Source organism: Agelaius phoeniceus, chromosome 5, assembly GCF_051311805.1.
Source record: "Agelaius phoeniceus isolate bAgePho1 chromosome 5, bAgePho1.hap1, whole genome shotgun sequence".
Lineage (NCBI taxonomy): Eukaryota > Metazoa > Chordata > Aves > Passeriformes > Icteridae > Agelaius > Agelaius phoeniceus.
Window position 1 is genome coordinate 20421798 of NC_135269.1, and position 22584 is coordinate 20444381.

At 37.4% G+C, this 22584-nt stretch overlaps 1 protein-coding gene across 2 annotated transcripts in view; it reads left to right on the forward strand.

Annotated features, from left to right (window-relative positions):
- The window catches only part of POLR3B (RNA polymerase III subunit B), a 72641-nt gene that overhangs the window by 18120 nt on the left and 31937 nt on the right, over positions 1 to 22584 (forward strand). For both annotated transcript variants that reach the window (XM_054632119.2, XM_077178474.1), the window contains exons 11-19: positions 862 to 978; positions 1471 to 1605; positions 7083 to 7244; positions 10500 to 10700; positions 11729 to 11891; positions 13856 to 14009; positions 15284 to 15358; positions 16129 to 16227; positions 19760 to 19887. In XM_054632119.2, coding sequence (XP_054488094.2) covers positions 862 to 978; positions 1471 to 1605; positions 7083 to 7244; positions 10500 to 10700; positions 11729 to 11891; positions 13856 to 14009; positions 15284 to 15358; positions 16129 to 16227; positions 19760 to 19887 — 1234 coding nt within the window. The remainder of the gene's footprint in view (positions 1 to 861; positions 979 to 1470; positions 1606 to 7082; positions 7245 to 10499; positions 10701 to 11728; positions 11892 to 13855; positions 14010 to 15283; positions 15359 to 16128; positions 16228 to 19759; positions 19888 to 22584) is intronic.

Consider the following 22584-nt stretch of genomic DNA (forward strand, 5'->3'; position numbering starts at 1 on the left):
GTTAGCTTGAAGAGCTCCTAATTCAGAGTCAGATGAGTAAGTGAGCTGGAGCAACACAGAGGAATGTGAAGTATTCAGAAAGTTAGAAAAACAGACCATTTTCTGTTAGAAAAACAGAAATACAGAAGTTATTCTGTGCCAGAAATGTCAAATGAAGTTAATAGAGAGATGGCTCTTTGTGGAAGAGTGTAACAGGTGGAAAGAATAATCTGTCATTTAGTGGAGAGGGTGACTCTTTCACATAGCTTCATGACTTCCAGGCAGAAACTTCCTGTGTGGGCTTGGATAGCTTCTTGACTCATCTAACTAGGAATTCTGCAGATTGATTGACAGCTGGTAGGAGAGTAAGAATTCACTGTAAGGCACTCCTGGAGACAGACATGGAATCCATACAGTAGCTTTTGGGGATATTAAAGAGTGAGGTTCAATGGTTTAATATCTGAATGAAATTTAGCAAGTAAACAAAAGAACTGAAGGTGAAAAGTCTAATTAAATAAACTGGATATCTTTGGAATTTATAGAATCTTTTGTTTCTACATCTCTGCCATATCCTTTCTTTTAGTATCATAGTAATCATGAATTTCCACTTTCCATTCCAGATGTTACCAACCTGTGACAAACACATTGCATGCATAGTCAATTGTGTCAATTTTCAGGAATTTTTTTGTTAGTTGAGTTTTGGTTGTAAATTAGTATCACTTACATCTTTGTTATTTTGCAGTTTGTTTGATGTTGATGTTTGTATTATCCATTGGTGGTGAGAGTGCACTGGTTGAGGAATACACACATAACTTGACGTGTGTGTGTATTTATATATGTTGCAGTTCTGATATTAACTCAGGTTAATTCCTCACTTCACAGGCCTTGAAGTACATTGGAAACAAAGTACGAAGGCAAAGGATGTGGGGAGGCCCAAAGAAAACAAAGATGGAAGAAGCCCGAGAGCTGCTGGCATCAACCATTCTGACCCATGTGCTCGTATGTAACATTCTGGGAGTTTTTTAAACAGGAGTAAGCTTGTATGGTTATTTATGGTGCGAGCTTTGTTGGCAGGGAAAAATGTCTTTGATGGCTTTGTAACTGAGATAAAGTAAATCATCCTCAAAATAAAGGGGAAGACTTGGATTGAGTCAAAAGAAATCTTTGTGAAATCCTGTACTATTGAACTAATCAAACTATGCACTTTTTTCTACATTGCCAGACCAGTATCGGGTGTGAATTCAGGACTTTCATCTTTCATGACCTATATCTTTATTCTGATTTACTTTCATTTGCTATCTGTTTCAAAATCACTAACATTTATTTTTTGCATTTTTAAAGAAAGTAAAGCGCTGAAATCCCTTTTGTAACTCAGTCAGCCCGGATTACCAGTGATTTAAATGGATGCATTTGTCTGAGTAAGAACGAAGGAGCTGATCCTGAAGTGTTGATATGTTTTTGTTTTGTTTAGTTTTTTTGGATTTTTTTCAGGTGAAGGAATTCAATTTTCGTGCCAAGTGCATATATACAGCAGTGATGGTACGCAGAGTAATTTTGGCTCAAGGAGAAAATAAAGTAGATGACAGAGACTATTATGGAAATAAACGTTTGGAGCTGGCAGGGCAGGTGAGTTTTTACTTCAGAGCCAAGTGTTTCAGGGTTTTGTTACTGTCTCCTCTTAAAAGATGCAGAATAAGGAATAAAGAGTATCCCTGTCTTCTCAGTTGAAGCGTTTTCCATCTCATTTTATTTTTGTTGGCTTTTCTGTGTTGACTCATAGATCTGCTTTCATGATTGAGACTAATACATCGTATCTTCACTTTTGTATTGCCTCTTTATACCAGATGAAAGGACAGAGCAGTGCAAATAGAGCATCAGTCCTAGTTTTGGCATAACACTGCTAGTGTCAAGAAGGGAGCAGTAAGAGCCATTCCCTAGTCTTCCCCTCTAAGCAGCTGGGTAAGGGAATAAACTGGGACAAAGGAGGTGCCTACATGTCATGTCCAGGCTGTCCCATTGTGGAGAACCCAGCTTGTGTACCAGCTCAGAGAACAGCCACTCAGGCCTCCTGTAATTTGGTGCCCATAAATTGCTCATTTGTTGTCATCTGCCTCTCTGGCCTCTAGGGTGGCATGAATTAACAAAATATTCAAAGTTAACTTGTGCAGCTAATGGAAGTGGATTTGTGGAGTTCTCTGCTTGAAGAATTTTTGCACTGGAGGCAGAAGCAGTATCCAAGGGCTGCAAAGGAGGGAATGGTTTGAGGTGTCTGGCATCATCTTTTTGCAGAGAGGATGTCAGTTCACAGCTGTTGGCTAAACTGCATTTTCCTAATGCTAGAGGAATTTGCCTGTCAGGTAAAGGAACTAATGCTTAGCTAATGTGTCATGGATTTTTCCTTGCCATGTGTGCATATTTGCTTAAACAGTTTATATTAGGATTGGACTTCTTTGCTTTTCAGTGCAAAGTACTGATGCAAGCTGGTGTTTTAGTAGTTGGTATCACCTGTGGTTATTGATCATGCATCAGAAATTCAGATAAGTACACAAAATGCACTTATTTCTGGATTGCAGAAACTGCATCTGTGCATCTCTGCTGCTCATGGTGTTTGTATTGGGATTTCTGTTTCTGCACACATAACAATATTTGTTCATTTTTGTTCCTATCCAGTGGAAATTCTCATTTTATTACACTTTTTAAGATTTGTGCTTGCGTATTGTCTCCTACTCCTCCTTTCCACCCTGCCCTGCCCTCTATGCCCATATGCAAACACACAGAGTACAATTATTTTAGACTAAAAAACCACACGCTTTGCTTCCTAGTTTTCTGAAGAAATTAAGATGGCACTCTTGAACACATTCAAAGCACAAATGCAATATAAAAAACTTAACTTTTTCGGATAAGAAAATTCTTTCTTGAAATTATTGTCTTAACTGTTCATCAAATTTTTGCATCAGTGCTGAGGCAGAATATGTTTCTAAAGTGTAAGGAGTAGTAAATGGCCATTAGTGCAGCATTTCAGTGCAATAAATATTTTAAGCTGTGATGTGTTTCTTGGGTTTCTGCTGTAACCACTGTAGTTCAGTACGATTGTAATCAGTAAATTAGTTGTTGCTTTGTCATCAGATTGTTCTTATTTAACTCGATCAAAGGAGTAGTTTGTTTTTTCCTAATACTTCTAGAAGCGGAAAGTAGAGCAGGTAAAGAATTTTCTACAAGCTGTAAGAAAAAGGCCTCTGCTCACACAGATGTTAACAACCAAAGTTGTTTTAAATTATGTGGGAAAAGGTTTTAAATGTCACATCATCACTACAAAGCCAATGCATATTTTTCTCTATATCAAGAAGACCTGTTGGGGGGTGGGGAGGGTGTTAACACTTGATTAAGAATAGTTCTTTCTCTCTTGTGATATTTTAAATGCTCATTTCAAGCTGAGTGGTTTAATTTCCCTCTGCTATTTTTTTGGTGAAATACTAATTTTGTGAGATTGCAGACTAAATAGAGTCGAGTTTTGACAGTTTCTAGGTGTTTGTGTTTCGCCAAAGTTTGTGTGGATAAAATGGCTGTTGGTGGTTTGTTTTGGTTTTGTTATTTTTTTTTTTATGCCAGCATGTTCCTGGAATAAAAATCCTGTTGATTAAAAATCTGAATAAATTATAAAAAAAGAAGAGATTCCCATGCGAGGAGAGAAACACAGCGGTCTAAACAGTGTAAAGACATAAATGGCATTGTGTTTATAAAAATGCGTGAAAACAATAGCTGCTAATTTCACACCCCATGGGACAAGAGAGTACGAAATGTGCTTTAGCTTTAGATAACAGAGTTGTATCCACTAGCCAAGCTGGTTTACAGAGCTTTCTCTTAGTCTGTCTGCCACTAGAGGCTCGGTAGGCCAGGTGCCAGCTGAGGTGTTAGCAAAGCCTACCGATTTCAGGCTTAATCTTTTCACCTACCTTTTCTCTTCCCTTAATGTGTTCATTATTTGCTAAGCATTACTCTGTTCTTTGTCCTTTTTTTTTTTTTGTTTCTAATGCAGCTTGCTTTGTATGTGTGAGATATGGAACAGCACCAAAATCCGGCACCCTGGAAAGCAAGGGATTTCTACCCTGTGACAAAAGAATCCTGCCTTGACTTCAGAGATTGCCTAATCCCAGCTGTTCTGATAATATAATTAAGGCTGCCTAATGTCTTTAATTTTGCAACCAGTTTGTGTGAAAGGGAGAATTTGGCACTCTAAAGGCTTAAACGCTAAATAGCAATCTCAAGACGCCTAATTAGAATTCTCTGACATTAAGCTAATTGCTGAAACTGTATTTCAGCAGCTTAACTTCTTTATTAATTTTTCTTAGGATTTTCAATGAAAATCAATTGGTGAGCTGCTGGTATTTTTTTTTCTTACATATAATTTGCTCTTTAGTGCTCCTTTCTGAAGGCTGAAAGGCCCTGGACTAACTATGAAATCCATTGAATATTATCAGTGGCATTCCATCCTTTTTCTTTAATCTCTTGCTCTTGGCCTAAATAATGTGGCTATTGTGAAATTCTTCTTTGCCAGATAGTCAGAGCTCTTAGAGAGTCTGTGAGTGAAATTAGCAAAGTATGAGGCTTTCCAGACTGGCAAGTAGTAAAAAGTTGGTGTACTTGGGGTGTAACTGACTTTATTAGTTATAGAAGAGGAAGGGTGGTGTGGCTTTATAATCCCCATGACATATGGAATGACAAGATTCTTGCAGTTTTTTGATCAAGAAATCAAATATGAAAACATATTCTGAGTAATTTTTTCAAGTGTTTAGTTAAATGTTTCAATCCTGCTTAAACCAGTTTAGATCAAATGTTTACTGTAGTTAATTTCAAGAGTTTAAAAGACTATCAGCCATCTTAAAATGACACCTTTCCTCCTCTTACTTTTTCCCTACTTCTGAAACTCTTCCCTCATAATCTTGTTTTTGATAACTCCAGTGTATTATCCTTCCTAATACAATGCTTCATGAAAGCTTTTATTTCTGGTGGAAATCTAATTTAAATTAACTGTGATATCACAGGGGAGTTGCAGGTGACTGGATTTCTTGTGACAGGGGTGAGAGAGTAATATTTTGCAGCTGTTAATGGTATTACAAACTTCAGGAAGGAAAAGACGCTCTACAGCACCTTCCTCTCATTCCAAGGTCAGGTCTAAACAACCTGTCTGTCCAGAGTGGCAATAGGATTCCACTTTTGTCACAGGGTTAAACGTGCTGTGCGTGTTGTCACCAGCTTTACAGTGTCATTTGCCAAATGCTTTGGTCAGCCTAGCTGGAGCATGTAGGTAGAGGAAAGGAAATGAAAGCTAGTGGCCCATCTTTGGGAGAGAAGAGTGAGTGTGGTTTACTTTCTTGTTTCCAGAAAGTAAGGGGAGGTGGGGACTATGTCTCATGGAGACAGGTAAAATACAGTTTAATTCTGCATATACAAAAATTGTATGGTACAAATTACTCCAGAATGTCCTAGCTTGTGATGGATGAACACATAGCTTGTTCTACACTGGGTGCTTTGTACACTGTGAACTACCATTCCTGGCACTGAGAGCAGTTGTATTTTTGGTTCTTCTGACACTTGGAGCTGTTGTGGACTCAGGTCCCAGGACAGGAATGCCAGGCTTTAGAGTTTACACTGCTTGCTTGCAAAGCTAATTGTTGTAAGCACTTAAAATGTATCATGAGGTGCAGATTTAAATATTTTGGAAAACTATTGCTGTTGCAAGGAGAGGCTGAGAAAACTGCAGAAACAAAGCAGATTGGAGAGCAAAAAAAGTCACATCACAACTTTGGTAGCCTTTTCCTTTTATGGCTAGTTTAAGAAGTAATTAATATACAGGAAATAATTGTGTTAAAATGCCACACTTTTGAAAGGTTCTGTTGCTGGGTTCATTTTAGGTTGATTGTTTGGGGTTTTTTTCCTATACAGCTGAGATATGTATCTTTACTGCCTAAACTGTAGACTTTTTGGGTTGTTGATTTGTCTTTTTTAAGAGGGACATGTGAAGAGTATTGCACTTCCCAGATAGTAGCAGTTCTATAAAACAATGACAGATGTTGAACATCCACAGGTGAACTCTCCGTAGGTGTAATTAGTTTTCCACAGAATGTGATTGGCAGAAAGTAGCAGGATAAAAGTCTGTATGAGTAAGGAAGCTGCCCATGAAACCTGAGATATGTATTAGAGTAAAAACGAGTCTTGCCTCCAAATTCTGTGTGTAATTCAGGGTTGTACATTTAGGGTATTAAACCTTTAAAAGAGTTTCTAAGTTTAGGGAGGAAGTAAATCAGCTGGATTGTATTTGTCCTGGTTCAGGGCAAATTTTGGAGAGACCCCCCCAAAGGGGCTTCTCTAGGTAAGCAGATTCAATCGGCCCCTCCTCCCAACCGGCCCGGGAGAAAATACCTCCTTAGAGAAAAGTGGGAAAAACCTGTTTATTAAACAATAAAACCTAAACAATATTAAACAATAAAACCCCTTGCTACTCCAAAAGAGATGACAGACTGAGAAAGTCCCCTCCCCAGGCTGCAGCTGAGCTCACTCAGGCTCTTGTCAGTCCCTCCAGTGCCTCAGCTAGCTAAACTAACTAAAAGCAAAGGAGAGCTCTGTCCTGCTGTCTGTCCATCCGCAGACAACACAGTCCAGGAACAGGAATGTGGAGGAGTGAGTGCAGTGTCTGAAAACAAACTGCACGCTTCTTCTCTCCCTGCTTCACTCTCTGGAAGAAGTCCTAAAGGTGCAAAACTCATTTTTCAGCATAAACAGAACAAGACGACTGGGGATAAAAGCATCATATAGTCAACCTAGGACAGTAATGTAGCAGGATAGCATAGAGAAGTATGGCTGTGCTAAAATATTGTGAGGGAAAGATTAAAGCAAAGCAAAAGGGGATAAGTGCATGAACTTAGACCATTCTAGTTAATTTCTGTTAAAAGTTCTCTAATACTGTAACAAGGCAAAAACTTGTGGTAAAACTATCATTTGTGAAACAGAAAAGTTACATTTTAACTGACAAGTAGTCTCTTTCCTCATTTCCTAGACTTGAAGAAGTATATATAATTTTTCCCTTTACCATTTTGTATTTCCAGCTTCTTTCTCTTCTGTTTGAAGATTTGTTCAAAAAATTTAATTCTGAGCTGAAAAAGATTGCTGACCAGGTGATCCCCAAGCAGCGTGCAGCTCAGTTTGATGTTGTGAAGCACATGCGGCAGGACCAGATCTCCAATGGCATGGTTAATGCCATATCCACAGTAAGTACTTCTGTTCTCATTCTAGGATGCAAAGCTTTTCCACCATAATGAATGATGGAAATGTGTACATTTATTTTTGATGAATCTTCTGGTTTTGGTTTGAAAAGCAGATCTATTTAATGATTTTTATAGATTAAATTTGGAAAACTCTGTCAGGGGCAGGGCGTTTGGAATTCACTGAAGAATCAGTAATCATCAAGCATTTTTTATTTCAAATGGATGTTTCACTTTTTGAGAAGGAATGGTAGAAGCAGGCAAATTTATAATAGTGGTCATGGTTGTATTTATCCAGCTTGACTGTCTTCTAGATTCTACTTGACTATGTAGTTTTTTATTATCTGGATTTAGCTGGGGTCAGGTTACATCATTTGTACAAAAGATTTTTGAAAAACAGCAGGAAAACATCATGAGCAGGAGGAAAAAAATCCCCTCAACCTCAATTTTGAGGTCTTTGAGGGCAGTGCCTTTTTATTTTGAAGTTGATGAAGTGAACAAATTTGCAGCATAGAAGTTTGTACTTCTCTGCTAATGGTACTGATCTATTTAACAGGGAAATCTGCTGCATGCATAATATTAAAAAACCCTGATAATTATCCTTTAAATATTTGCCTTGGATTTTAGCCTGTTTCTGTCCTCTGCTGGAACAGATCCTTTCCTTCATGCCAGTGGACAAGAACAATAATAGCTACTAACTTTGTCTTTCATCTCAGATATCTGCAAGAGCAATTTGTGCAATTGCTCCTGAAATCCAGCTAGTAGCTTGTAAAAGACTGAAATGCATGATTTTTAAAAGAAATTAGATTAGTCTTAAGTATTTTAGAAGCTGGTAAAAATTGTGGAACCTAATTTTTAATCTTTGGTGCTCTTGAGAGGGCTTTTCTGCCTAGTATGAAACTGAGGTTTTTCTTTGGTTCTTGTAAACAAATTAATTCCACATATTCCATCCAAAACCACCAACAGTCTGTAACTTACAAATCCCAGTGTTAAAGCTTATCACTGTTTAATTTTATGAGTGCCCCAAATGTAGTTAAATCTCCACAGTGCACATAACCAAAACAATTGACAGATTTGTTTCTCTAAATGCTAGTGCTTTCTTCTAGCTTGTGCCAGTTTTTCCATTTGGACTGACAGAGATAAATCTCCAAGTATTCAGTCCATATTGAGTAAAGTCTTGTTCTTCCTGTGTCTTTGGACTTTTTTTTTACTGCCACATAAGCAGTTAAACACCATCTGCTCTTAAGCATTGAAAAATAATTTCTCAGGAACAATGCCCAGTGCACACCATTCAAGAGATTAAGCAAATACCATAAAAATGATTCTTGGAAATTACAATCTCCAATCTCACCAGAATGCTTCAATGATAGTCTCAAAGAGCATGAAATAACTGAGCAGATTTATAATTACACCAGTAGCATGCAAAAGAATTCATAGCCCTACTGCATCAGCTGTACAGTGGTGCTCGGTGATGTTTGCTACAGGTCCTCTCCTTACCCTGGAAAACCCCAGAAGAGAAGGTAGGGCAGGCAGTAGTGCCACAAGCCTGATGGACATCTCAGCATCTGAAGAATCACCTGATGCCACTGAGGGGGCAACTTCCCATTCATAAGAGTTCTCAACAGGACATTCTCAACAGGGGTGGTCTCACAACTTCCCTGGCCTCTTTTGATTTTCTTTTTTGTGGACAACTTTTGAAGGATCCACTCTGTCCCTTCCAAAGCCCAAAGAATATTTTGGTTAATGTCTTCAGGCAGCATTTTTACTTGCCTTTTCCCCAGTCTTTTTGATTTTAGACTCTTCTGGGCAGCAAAGGAGAAACCACATACTTATTTAGCCTACAGATGCAATACTTTCTAGTGTGAAGAAAAACTGCTGATTTATTGTATTCTTCCACTTACACTCCCATAACTCTCAGTCTTTACAGAACGAAATGGTCAGTGAGTGAACCGTTCCCAAAGATGCAGAACAAATGAACAGGTTTCATTTGACTGACTTGCCATTGGGCATGATGTCTTCCCACTTGCTTTTACAAATTTGAGACTATTTGATGGTCTCCGGTAGAAGACTGGAGATTATCAAAATAACAAAAGCATTCATATGGATGGTGTTTTCTTCTGTTGATCACTGAATGGGATTGTGCTGTTAAAAGTGGAAATAAAAAAGCCAAGCAAATCACCCTCTAAAAGGGTTTTGGTGTAGTACAGCAAGAAACTTCATGTTATTTGTTAATATTGGTGAACTGAGTTTGACAAAAAGGGTTCAAGAATTAGCAGAAGGCAGTCCTTGGGAAAATGTTATCTTTGGACTGAACAGTAACATGGTGCCTGAAGTAAATAGTATTTCAGACAGAAACTTGCTGTATCTACTGACTCAGTGCTGATGAGAACTGGATATGGAATAAATGTCACAAAGGCAAAACTTTTAACACCAAATTTCAAGATTGCAGTAGAGTTTATTACATCTTGCATGGAAGCATATTTGTGTCCTAGAACATGCTCTGAACTCCTCTGTTGTTGTGATTAAAACCACAAGTGAGTGTGCCTGTGACAGTCCTGAAACACAAAACCTCTGAGATGTTCATGTATCTTACATTTCATATTTGGTGTAATCCAAACAGAAGTTGGGAGGACCTGCTCCTCACGCACACACACACACATACACACACACACACAGACTCTCTTCTCTGGGAAGACACATCAGTGAGTCTTTTTCCTCTGGATTCCAAAAACAAAAGGCTTCAAAAAAGTACAGAGGGCTTTGATGTCAGACTTCTCCAGCATAAATAAATGTCTGTGTTTCCTACAGAAGTAACAAATCATGAAAAAGGCAAAACTGAAGGCTTGTGGGATCTATTGTAAAAGTGTTATATCACTCCAAAGACCTTTTTTCCTTTCTTAAATACTAAAAAAAACAAATTTATAAAACAAAACCAAAATAATTTAATTTAGCTAAATTTGAGTATTAATTTACCTATGATGGACAGATGAAAAAGACTTTGTGTGATGGAATATGTAATAGCAAAAGTATCCTCTCATCTGAAAGAGCAATCCTTTTGTTTCAACTTCTCTTTAACACCTAATACAGATATGCTATAACTAGGAGTTTGTAGGTAGATAGGTAGTTAGAAATTTGATTAATGTAAACGGGCAGCATTTGTGTTGCAAAGCTCCTCAGATATCATTCTGTCTACGCTCTGGAAAAAGTCAAGACAAGGACAAACTGCACAATTTTTTTTTTAACATTAATTTTATTCTACAGGGAAATTGGTCTCTAAAGAGATTCAAGATGGACCGCCAAGGCGTGACACAAGTCTTGTCCCGCTTGTCTTACATATCTGCTCTGGGAATGATGACCAGGATCTCTTCTCAGTTTGAAAAGACAAGGAAAGTGAGTGGTCCTCGATCACTACAGCCATCTCAGTGGGGGATGCTCTGCCCTTCTGACACTCCTGAAGGAGAGGTGAGGAATTTCTATCTTGCTTTCTGTGTTTCTTGTCCTGACAAATGGAGACACTGTTTAATTTGAAGTAGGTGGTCCTCCATCAGAGGAATAATTCTGATGAAGAAGTATCTGCAGAGAGAAATTACCCTCAGCCTGGTAACACAACTTGTGTGACTTCTTACATCCTACCTGTTTACATCCTGGTCCTCCTTACTATATTGCCTTTTTTTCTCCTGCATAGACTGTCTGGAAACAGTTCTGAAATCATTTGGCTACATGAGAACGACATGAACAGGTTCCATTTTTCCAGTGGAACTACTTGTTCTCTTTTGGTGAGAGCAGAAAGAGAGGAGTCCTAAACCCCTCTCCCTTTGTTCTGTAATAAACATTCTGTTTTCAAGTTGCAACATCAACCTGCAGTGTTTCTGGAAACATGTACCAGTATTTCTTTAGCAGTCAACTTGAGGAAGAAAACCATCTTTGTACATATTTCAATCAAGGAATTGATTCTGACAGTCTTATTTTGTTTGGCTTTCCTTTTCTTTCTTTTTTTTTTTTCTCCGAATAGAAGATACTCTGGGGGGAGGAACTCTGAACTTTCTGAATAAGTCAATATAAGCTAGTCTTACTAGGCAGCTGAAATAAAGCTACACTGTATAAGATACTTTTTCATTTAAAGATGTTAATGTTTGTGCTAGAACATACAGGATACGTGGAAAATTGATTAATGGACTGATCCTGTATTTCCATTATGCTGCTGAGTAGCTGAGGAGAGAAACATAGGGTGGTGAACTTAAAATCTATTTTAGTGCCTATATTTTTTATTAGCTTGTAAATGCTAAAATATTACATTTCAATGTGATGTAGAAAATTCTACCTTTTTTTCCCTCCATAATTTCAGGGTAATTAATTTAATTTCTTTCACTTTGTCATCTTTTTGTTTTTGTCAATCATAAATACAGTTTGGGGAGAAGAATGCAGGTATGGTATTAAACATAGAAAGAGAAGGGATAAAATTAGTGGGTTTTGATTTTGTTTTTTCCTAGGCCTGTGGTTTGGTCAAAAACCTTGCCCTCATGACTCACATTACTACGGATATGGAAGATGGCCCAATTATTAAATTAGCCAGTAATCTTGGAGTTGAAGATGTCAACTTACTCTGTGGTGAAGAACTTTCATACCCAAACGTGTTCCTGGTTTTTCTTAATGGTATATTACTTTTCACCAGTCTTGACTTTGATTTGTTGCTGATGGAGAGTTAGGCTTCAGAAACCCTCCACTAGTTCTTGGATCACAGTCAACATCAGATGCTGCTTTCCACGTGCAAATAATTTCCTCTGTAAATATTTTGATAGTGTTGGACAAAGTAGATGGGCCAGATGATGGCACTTAGTTTCATGAAGTTGTGTCTTCAGAACTCTGACTGCAGATGTGTGTAGCTGGGAAATAGAAGCTTTCTCAAATTTCAGCCCTGTTTTTAAGCCCACTTGCATAAATAGGCACAAAAATATGGACATTTAACTAGGGGTTTGTTTGTTTGTTTTTTAGATATTGGCCAAAGGAGGGTACATTCATAAAGTACTTTTAGAAGAAAATAACTTGAATTTGTAATATGTAATATTGTAATAAGTTCACAAATTCAGATCTTCCTTTACAGAAAGCATTTAGTTTTCTGTAATCTTTATATGTTTTATATATATTCGTGCATTTTAAAGAGCCTTTAGAAACAGAAAGGAAAGATCAGAATATTATTTTTGAATTTTAGCAATGCTGTTCTCTTTAAACATACTTTTGAAGGGGCATCCTGCTTTGTGTGTGATGAGAAAAATTAGACCATGGAAAACAGGCCTGTCTTGTTAAAGGGATGTTTTGGTACATGTGCTTTGCATCTGCACATTCATATTTCTTTTACAACTGATCTTCTAGCATTTCTAAACCAACAGGTACTAAGGCATCAGATTTCAAAATACTGACATTTAAAAACTGTAGCTGTGATTTCAAAATAGCCTTTTTATCAGTAGCATCCACTTCCAAGGACAAGTGTGTAATGTTTGTCACCATGAGTAAGTTCTCCATTTACCCTTGAATTAAACAGTGGTTGTTCTTCAACCCTGCCTTTTCCTGGTAACATAAAAGCAATACTTGACCAAACTATGTTCTTTTGCTCTGCTTTTCTCTAGCAGTGTGTTAAAGATAAGGTTCAGTGAAACCACATGCACTCTCTTCTGTCTTGTGGTCCAAAGGGGAGTGCAGAGACAAAATATTAGACTCTTCCTTGACAAGCACAGTTTGGAGTACAGAACAAGATAGTCTGTTCCCAGATGTAGATGAACTAGTACTAAGTGGGACAAGCCAAGTTACTGTTCAATCTACTGATTTGGCGTTCCATAAAAAATTTGAACTTGTGGATAGCTGACTTGATCCTGATTTAAACTTATGACTTAAGAAAGTAGATACTCTGTTAAGTACAAATTCTTAAAGCTGTAAAGACCCTTCTATTGTGTTGTAAACTCCCTAAGCTATCATCCTTTGTCTTCTCCTTTAAAGTTTTTAAAATGTGAGCATAGGTGTTTATTTTATATTATAAGATTACTTTGGTCAAGTGACTCTTTAAATGAATTTTACTCTCTTGTTTGCTCATCGTGCATCAGAATATACAAGTATGAGCTGAAGTGCCCTGCTAAGATAGCTGAGTTGAGCTAAGTACCTGAAAGAGAAATTCTAGTGCTGGTGTGAGTGATCAAATACATCAAAATATCAGGACTTCAAAATTTCTGACAAGGCAGCAGGGCCATTCCTTGGTCTGTTCTTGGAAACCTTGAATCCGTTTCAGTACAGATGAAATTGCAGGCTTGAGAGTTGTTATCTTGTGTACCAACTGATTAATGGGCACCTGAGCAAAAACATACTAGGAGAAAGCTGGAAGAGCCACACCATTTGGTTTCTCAGGCTGTTTGGAAGCATGCAGGTAGATGACTTGTGAAATTCTGACAATTTTGAATTGAGAGGAAAAAAGAGCTGGTTCCTATTCCTGTTAGAGAAGGGGGATTTTACTGCAACTCATTATTTACAAGAAGCAGAAGTAATTCTGTGCATGCCACACATGATCAGAATTTGTAAATATTTTTGGATGTGCAAAGGATCCATCAGGTATTTATTCTCTCTCTGACCAGGTAACATCCTAGGTGTCATACGTGATCACCAGAAATTAGTCAACACCTTTCGGATCTTGCGTCGAGCAGGTTATATCAATGAATTTGTTTCCATCTCTACAAATCTGTCTGACAGATGTGTCTACATTTCCTCTGATGGAGGAAGATTGTGCAGGTAAACTTCTCATCAGAATTACCTCACTACTGAACTGGCTATAAATTTCTATGCACTGGGCTAAGACTTTCACAGGAACAGATTTAAGCAAATTCAGTAAGACTTGAGCATCTCTTTTCTCCTTAAATAAGCCCTCATTCAAAATAGGCAGAGGTTGGAAGAGACAGAATGGGTTAATGAATATATACGTATTTTAGCATTGACTGTCTGTGTGCATATTCTGTGCTCACTTCAACAAAGCAGCAGTCACAACTACTGGTGGCATACTACTTTGTTCATTAATTCAATCTCAGAGCATGTTGAATGCAGTTTGAGGCATGTCAGAGGCTCCAAAATAGTAAATGCACAAACCGTCAATAATCGTACCTGGTCAGGAGATCCTGAGTAGGGCCATATTCAGTGGCAGAGAAATCAGTTTTCCAGTCAGGGCTAATATGTGTCATTTGGGAGATGGCAGTAAAGCTGACCATTTTTAAAATAAAAGCAAGGGAAATCATGTGGATTTGCAAGGCTTTACCAAGTTTGCTTTGTGGCACCCCTCACCCTGTAATTGTTCAGATATCCCTATTAACCATTTAAAAGTGCTTATTAGTCTTCTAACAGTTATTTAGACTTCAGAGGGGACTCCACAAGTATCTTGTAGCTATTTGCTGCTCTTTATCAAAGCAACTTGTCCAAATAGCAACAGCCCTTGACATTGCCTTCTTGCATGCCATCCTTTGTGTCAGTGTTTTTGTGTGGTAGGAAAGCCTTCAGAGATCCATGTGCTACTGAAATTTATGGATTCATCAGAGATTACCCACAGTAAATGCCTGTACTTGACAGCATGTAGGCAATTGCAAAATGCAGCCTTACATGTGGACACTTGAGCACAAACTGTGAACTTAGTGTTCTGTAAAAACCACAGTACTAAATGCTGTTCTTAGCTTTGTAGTTTGGGAAATCTCAAATCTTTTAAAGCCATCATCAAAATCTGTAGGTAAAACTTACAAAATTTTAGTTGAATAATTTAAAGGGGAAAAAATGGCTTTCACCTCAAAATTTAAGTCTTGATTTCTCTATTACACATTTTAAGTTATATCAAACTAAGATCTGAATAGTTACGGATTTTATTTATGTGGTTTTATCAGTTAAAGGCCAATAAATTTTAAGAACAGTTTATAGAATAGGTTTTGCATAGGCAGAGTTCTTAGTGTAAGAATAAATTAAGTTACCTGCCTAAGTATTTGCTATGACTATCTTTTTTTTTTTTTTTTTTTTTAATTTTATTTCAGGCCTTACATAATTGTCAAGAAGCAAAAACCTGCAGTTACAAACAAGCATATGGAAGAACTGGCTCAGGGCTACAGGTACACAATTCAAGTAGACCATATTGATCTTCACCAAGTAAATACTGTGTGGAGATACTTCAGTCAGTCAGTATTTCAGTCCTGGGGTTAGCTAGTTAGAGAAGTCTGCTCTCCTGTATAAGTTCATAATCTTTGTACTGGAGGTTTTCTGTTTAAAGTCAAATTAGGGCTGGTGTTCTTACTTTCTTACTTTGTAACTGCTGTGAGATTTGGTGAGTATACAGAATAAATACATCTTACAGCCTCATCTTTCTGCAAGTGGAACTGCCTCAAACCTTTCAATCATCCTCCTGATTGAAAAATCAAACACCTCACAGGAGTATCCAACATAACCACCCTAAACTGGGCACATTCAGAGTTTTTGAAAGTCCTTGCAAATTCTTACTTAATGTATTTTTTTAAAAAAAACACACTAATACAAAGGCATTTAAATTTAGGTCTAATTAAATTCCACAAATCAAAAAAATGAACGTGACTATCCTTATATTTGCCTGTATATACAGTGATGATAAGTACATATAGGAAGATTTTATGTAGTTGTTCAAGTAAGTAGCATTCATCTCTCAGACTGTGATGCAGTGAATGGGCCACAGGAATAATTAAAAAAAACACATTTTTCTTCAATATGTAATATGCACAGAACTCTACATGTAGAAGTATTATCTCGTTTAGCTTTACATATTACACTCCTTTAATATATGTACTAAGTATTTTAAATTTGCAGAAATATACGGTCAGTACTTCCAGTGTAATTTTTAATTTATCTATAGGAATTTTGAAGACTTCTTGCATGAAGGCCTCGTCGAATATTTGGATGTGAATGAAGAAAATGACTGTAACATTGCCCTGTATGAAAATACAATCAATAAGTATGTATGCATTCAGTAACTGGTACGGGAAAAACTTTTATAGGGTAACTCTCTGAAATGCAGACATATAAATAATGTTACTGTTTTCACATGTACACACTGCTCCCTTGATAATGGTTGAAACTACTCCAGGTGAAAGCTAAAGAGAGAAATCTGTCTGCACGCATCCTAAATTATCCATGGGAAGTTACAAAAAGTGGTTCAGATTTTGAGAGAGCTGTTTCTGCTACTACCTCTCAAAATATTAAAATCTTGAAGGTATATCCTTTCTTTCTCTGGATGTGGCTCTTTGTTCTGCTCATTGGGCTGCTCATCATAAATAATCTTATCCAATAGGTATCCAGAAGGCAAATGGTTCCACATGTTATTTGATTATCTTAGCATATCATGATTGTTTGGAAATTTCTTTTCTGGCCATAAAGGGACCCTAGACACCCACCTTACATTAAGTGAAATGCTGGAATGAGACCTTCCCTTTGACTTTTGGATGTACAACAGGCCCCAATAAAAATGTCAGCATCATTCTGTGTATTCTTTACCACACATCTTAGAACCAGTTTTGATATGTGATTTTAATTCAGAGAGATTTCCAGATCTGTTATGTTTTCCACATATTTGAAGCACCTCCTGCAATTTTTTTTACTCTTGTCTTCCGGCTGTGATTAAAGAGCTCACATTAAAGGAAGGATTCTTTTAAATTTTTAAGTCCTCCTATCTTTTTAATGGTTTTAACTGGTTCTTAATGTTTCTCTGACAATATCCTGTAAACTGAAGCTTGAATATGAAGTGCTAGACATTATCTCTGTGAATGTTTGATGAGTAGATTTATGCAGAAAATTCTTTTTCTAAATAATCTGTCCTGGTCAAGTACTCCTGCAAGCTAATAGAAATACACCATTGATTTCAGTGGAGCTGGGTGAGCTCTTCAATTATCTTTAACCTTTGCTAAATGTAGTGCATTAACTCTGCTAATTTAATTGCCTTGCTCCTACCCAGGCTTTTGAAGACTTTATCACTTTAAGAGATTACTCTTTCATGCTCTTGACTGAGTTCTATATACATGAGCAAAGAAGAATGCACACAGTTGCTGTCATTTTTGCCAAAATTAAATAACTTCCACAAAGCACCAGAGCTGAAAATTTAAGTTACGGGACAACTGATTCAGAAAGGTTAATGGGAATGTATCACATGAAATCATTGTTTAGTCTAAAAGTGGAGGAGAAAGTGAACTTCCAGTGGACCAGTGTGAGGAAAGGACTCCTCAGCAAATCCCAGGAAGCTCAGAAGATTCTTGTATTGTCCATCAATTGTTTTGAGTTTGGCTTCAATGCTAACAGTGGCTAACTGTGCCATAACTATCTGAGCTTGCATCATATGAGCACATTGCTCCTTGTGTTTGGTAATGATACTTCCTACATCCTGAATAGCTGAGTTGAGTTCCCCCTTTCCCCAGATGACCATCCTGCATTTTAAATGGTGTGACTATGTTGGTACGGTTTGTTCTGGTAATGCCATTGATACAACCCACTATCTGAAGTATCCTAGTAGCATTCCTGCTTTTGTAATATAGGCTTCTTTTAGCTACAGTGTCCTCTCTTTATCTTTCCAATCCAATTAGAGGGGTTTTCGTTGGAGTATTTGACTCTAATGCATTCCATTTCTTCCTTACGCATTTGTAACTCTGCTTTTTGAACTTATGAGGTTGCCTTTCCTTTCTTGGGCCTGGTTCTGGCAGTGGCCTTTTTGACCTGCAGAGATTGGACTGCCCTGTAAAGTTTGAATGTCTCCCATTAGCTCTCTGGAATACTTCATAAGGTAGTAGGATTATCTTTGGTTGAAATAGGATTGACCTCACTGGAAGAAGACATCTGTTGAATACCCTATATGCAAATGTGTATCTATTTCCATGCACTTGTATCCTCTGGAGAAATTTGCAAACTTCACTATCAGTAAGTGTCAAGCTTCTGGTTTTATTGTTTGAAAAGCGTCACCAGTTCTGTGAAGTTCTGCTGAATGGGGAAGCAGTCTCTGCTTCCAGTTTTCTTCTGGCTCTTGAAACCATTTTGCAATTACTTGACTGCAGTTTGGATTCTTCCATTAGTATTTTCTTATGATAGGCTTTAGATAACATAGCTACTTTTTATCAAGTGGAGAAAAAACAGTGGCTGTTCTCTGGCCAGCAGGTGATTTTTAGGTTGTTCAGGTGTATTTGTGATTTATAAAGATTTCTAGGACTGATAGGTAGTTTCATTGGCTTAATCCTCAGGATTTCCAGGTCTATTTTTTTCAGCTTTCAGATTTCATTATTCTTCCAGTAGTACATATATTGTTTATCTATAAAGTTACTACTGCACTTGTCTTCAGTCTCTATGTGCTTGTGCATAATTCCTTAGCCTTTTTTAGCTTACAGTGCTTGGCTGTCTTTTGAGTGTTGCTATAATAAAGACTTCTCTGTCACTTCCTTGGCAAGATCCTGAAGTTAAGTAATCAAATTAGTTTATTTAAATAATTAAAGTCTTCCAAAAGACTTCCAAGAGAAGTCAAACATTAAAGATGATATTTTGAGAATGCATTGGGTTTAGATGTCTGGGAGAAGCAATGTATGCATAAACCCAAGGTCTCTAATAGATCCAGGATATGAAAGATAGGCTTTGAATAGGTTTAGTTATAATCATCTGTATTTTGTAATTCCTCACATCCTAATTACATATCTAGATTTAAATTCATATCTGCTCCAGCTAAACTTTATTGTACACTTCATTCTTAGTTACTAGTCTCTCCACTTGCATCCCAATGCATGCTATGATTTGTCTTTGCTGAGCATGGACTTTCTCTTCTGAAGCTCATGCCAGATAGAAGAAATTGTCTCTCTGTCTTTACTCCTTTTCTCTGTCTTTTTACTTCTCATCAGTACTGTCTTTTTACAACATAATCACTTCCAAAATATTTGCAGAGCTTTTCAAATAGTGTTGTATTATATCATGTACCTATGGCAGTGAGTCTGGTTTGGAGACAGATGTTTTCTCCTTAACTGATATAGCTGACCTTGGAAAACTAAAACAGTTTTTTTAATACCTGAATCTGTTGTGCCCTTCCTTCTTCCATCTCCCCAGTGGTTTTCTGGATCTCTGAGATTAGTAATTTGATGCGGAGGGCTCACTCTCATTACATGAGAAGACATTCCTTAAGGCATTTTGGGTCTTACTGTATAAAGTGATGTTTTATTGTTTTACTGAGCTCCCTCAGGTTGTCATTATCTGGAGGCTTTTCCTCCGTTATGGAATTTCATAAACCTTGATTTATTTCTCCTTCATTTCTTTTCATGTGGAAACACTTATAACCAAAATAAGTTGTTGGGTTTTTGTAATAAAAATAAAAATCCTGTAGTGAATCTGTGTTTTGAGGTCCTACTGACTTACATTCTCCTGAACAGAATTGAATATGAAGTGTTATGAGATACTGCTAAATTAAATGAATTCTACTGAAGTTGTTTGTTAACAAGCCTGCCATAATTGGCAATCTTTCTTTTAAGAGATACAACCCATTTGGAGATTGAGCCTTTCACACTTCTGGGTGTCTGTGCTGGGCTGATTCCATATCCTCACCACAACCAGTCCCCAAGAAACACTTACCAGTGTGCCATGGGGAAACAAGCCATGGGTAAGACTTCACTTTTTATTCGTCTTTGAAGTGTTATGTATTTTTGAAGCTATGTAGCAAAAGTGACAAACAAAAATTCTTTTTTTCCTGATTCATATAAAAGCTTTGCTGGGAAAAGTAAAAGAGCACCTCTTTAGCTTTGAGAAAAAAAAGTTTACCTCTGAAACTTGGAAAGATTAATGTGAGAAAAGTATCAGTTAGTTTTACTTAATGAAGACTATATCTGCAATTCTTAACACTTAAAAGAAAATTTTAATAAACTGGGACACTTTTGCATTTTCTATTGTGTTTTATTGGAAATTATCATGACCTTCAAGTTTTCGGCATATCAGCAGGATTGGCAGAGTGGGGTTTTCTTCTCTTTATGCTGCAATGTGCTGTGGGTTTCCAGACAAAAAAGAGTTAAAAATTGTTCTCACAAAGAGAGACAGAGCACAGACTGAGGAGCATTTCTTTGACTGGTTAAGTAAGTGTCCTAAAAATAAATATATCAATAGTTAACATTGACATCAGAGAATAAGAAGACTGTGAAAGAGTTCTTAATAATTTGAACACTTTCCACAGCCTTAGTTTAGATATTTTTGCTTTTGCTGTTTTGGATGAAGAGGGCGAGCACTGAAACAAAATTAATTTTCTGATTACCTATTATTTAATTTGACAGTGTCATATCTGGTCATTAAAACCCAAACGTTTTGTAAATTTGCTGCTGGAGGTAATCAACAGCAGTTAAGTTCTAATCCTTTCTTTAATACTCAGTGAAATCAGCATTACAGTGTCCAAGTCTATGGCCTGTGATCAAGGCAGAGGAGCCTGAGCAGTCATACATCAATTCAGGCAGCTGCATTCAGACTGGTGCTCTACAGGCTGGTTTCATGGCTTGTATTGATGGCTTGCTTTCAAGTTGGGAGCTACAGTAGCACAACTCTGTTTCATGAAGGAACTGCCACTTCAGTTAGGTTTACTAAACCATGTATTTTGTGCTGTGTGTTCAAAGCTTAAACACTATGTCTTCTGTGAGACTTCTCCAGCAGAACTAATAGCAAAGTAACTGCCTTATGCTGAAACATCATGTTGAGCACATGAAAACTGAAAATAGCAAGATGCATGTTCTCTATTTAAATGTAAAAAAAAAAAAAAAGGTGGGTGGGTGGAAAGAGGAGCAACGCAATCTTTTTTCCTTACAGTTCTCCCCCATCCCATTATCTTTTCCCCACCCCTGAGTCTCTATTTTATGACTATTAGTCTCAGAAGGCTTGGTAAGTTACCACACACAGTTAAGCAGGATCAGTGTGTACAGAAAGCCAATTCAGTATCTGTGGAGTTCTTTTGTAGTTTTCTGTGTGAAGGTTTTTTTCCCCGTTTTGTTTTGAGTGTCATTTGCAATTCATTGTCTGTGTTTTCTGAGGTTGGTGTATTCAGCTGCTTTGACCCTAGGTCTTGCACATTTAGCTCCTTGGATACAATCCTCTGACGTTCCTGCTGATGCTAGGAACACAAAAGCCATTGAATATCTTGAGCAATAAAAAAAGCCTTTGTTTCAGTTTATTATGACAAAACACCTGACTCAAAGAATAAGCAGCTAGATAAAAGTAAATTTTAAAAGTTGGCAGATTACTTGAGCTTTATTTTGCTCTGTCTGAAGTACCTGCAAACAGCGGAAGCTTTTTGTAATAACTGCTTTAAAAAGCCACCATAAGTGGCAATATGTAGAGGCAGAGATGATTTTTCTCTACCCTTACTGATCAGATGAGACCGAGAGGGTATTCCTGAAACATTGCACATACTTTTTTCTGTTTATTTTTGTGAAGAGATGTGATGTAGTGTAGCTCCAAACCCCAACCCTTAAGTTACCATCTACCTTTATTGCTTTCTTTCTCCATAATGAAATTGCAGAGCAGCTCCTCATCCAACACTGCTATGGGGAAGGTCTCATGTCCAAGTCCTCCGTATCACTCCTTGACTGTCAAAACCTGGAGGAGTGAAGGGAGCCCGGGGTTCAAACTGGGAAAGGAGAGCCTTGTACTTGTCAACACTGACCCACCCCCTCTGATCACATCACAGGGCTGTGCCAGCAGCTTTGGACAGTCTTTTCTTTTTGAAATCTCTTTTTTATGCAACATCAAGCTAAGGAAAGGTGTGAAAGCACAAGTAAGTGGAGAGTGGACATCAGATATTGGAATGAGGTCTGTAATACAGTGTCCCTGACAAGTATTAGGTCCTGAAATAGTAATGTTTATTCTGGAGAGCACTACATGTCCTGAAATCTCCCTTTCAGGGTTAGATGAGTCATCTTGTTGGAGGACTAGAGCTGCACTTAATGACCAAACTGGATTTCAGGATTTCAGTAAAATTAAATTGAAATAAAACCCCTCACTTTTGGTATAGATTATTTACCATATGTTGCAGGTTAAACTGTAAGACTGAGAGGAAGTTAGGTAGTAAATACAACAGCAGCTGCAAAGACCTCAGTTGAATATTGACATTTCGGTGCAAGGTTAACAGTTGTAGCTTAAAATCTCAGAAATACTTAAGATGAAAATACAAGAGTCTGTACTGTTTGCATTTAATGTGTTGGTAAAATAATGCTTCAGAGGATCAAAGGCTTCTACAGTTAAGAAATAGTTCTAAACTGGACTTTTTAATTCCATTAAGACATAAAAACCTAATCAGTTTTACACATTGTACATCTGTGACTGT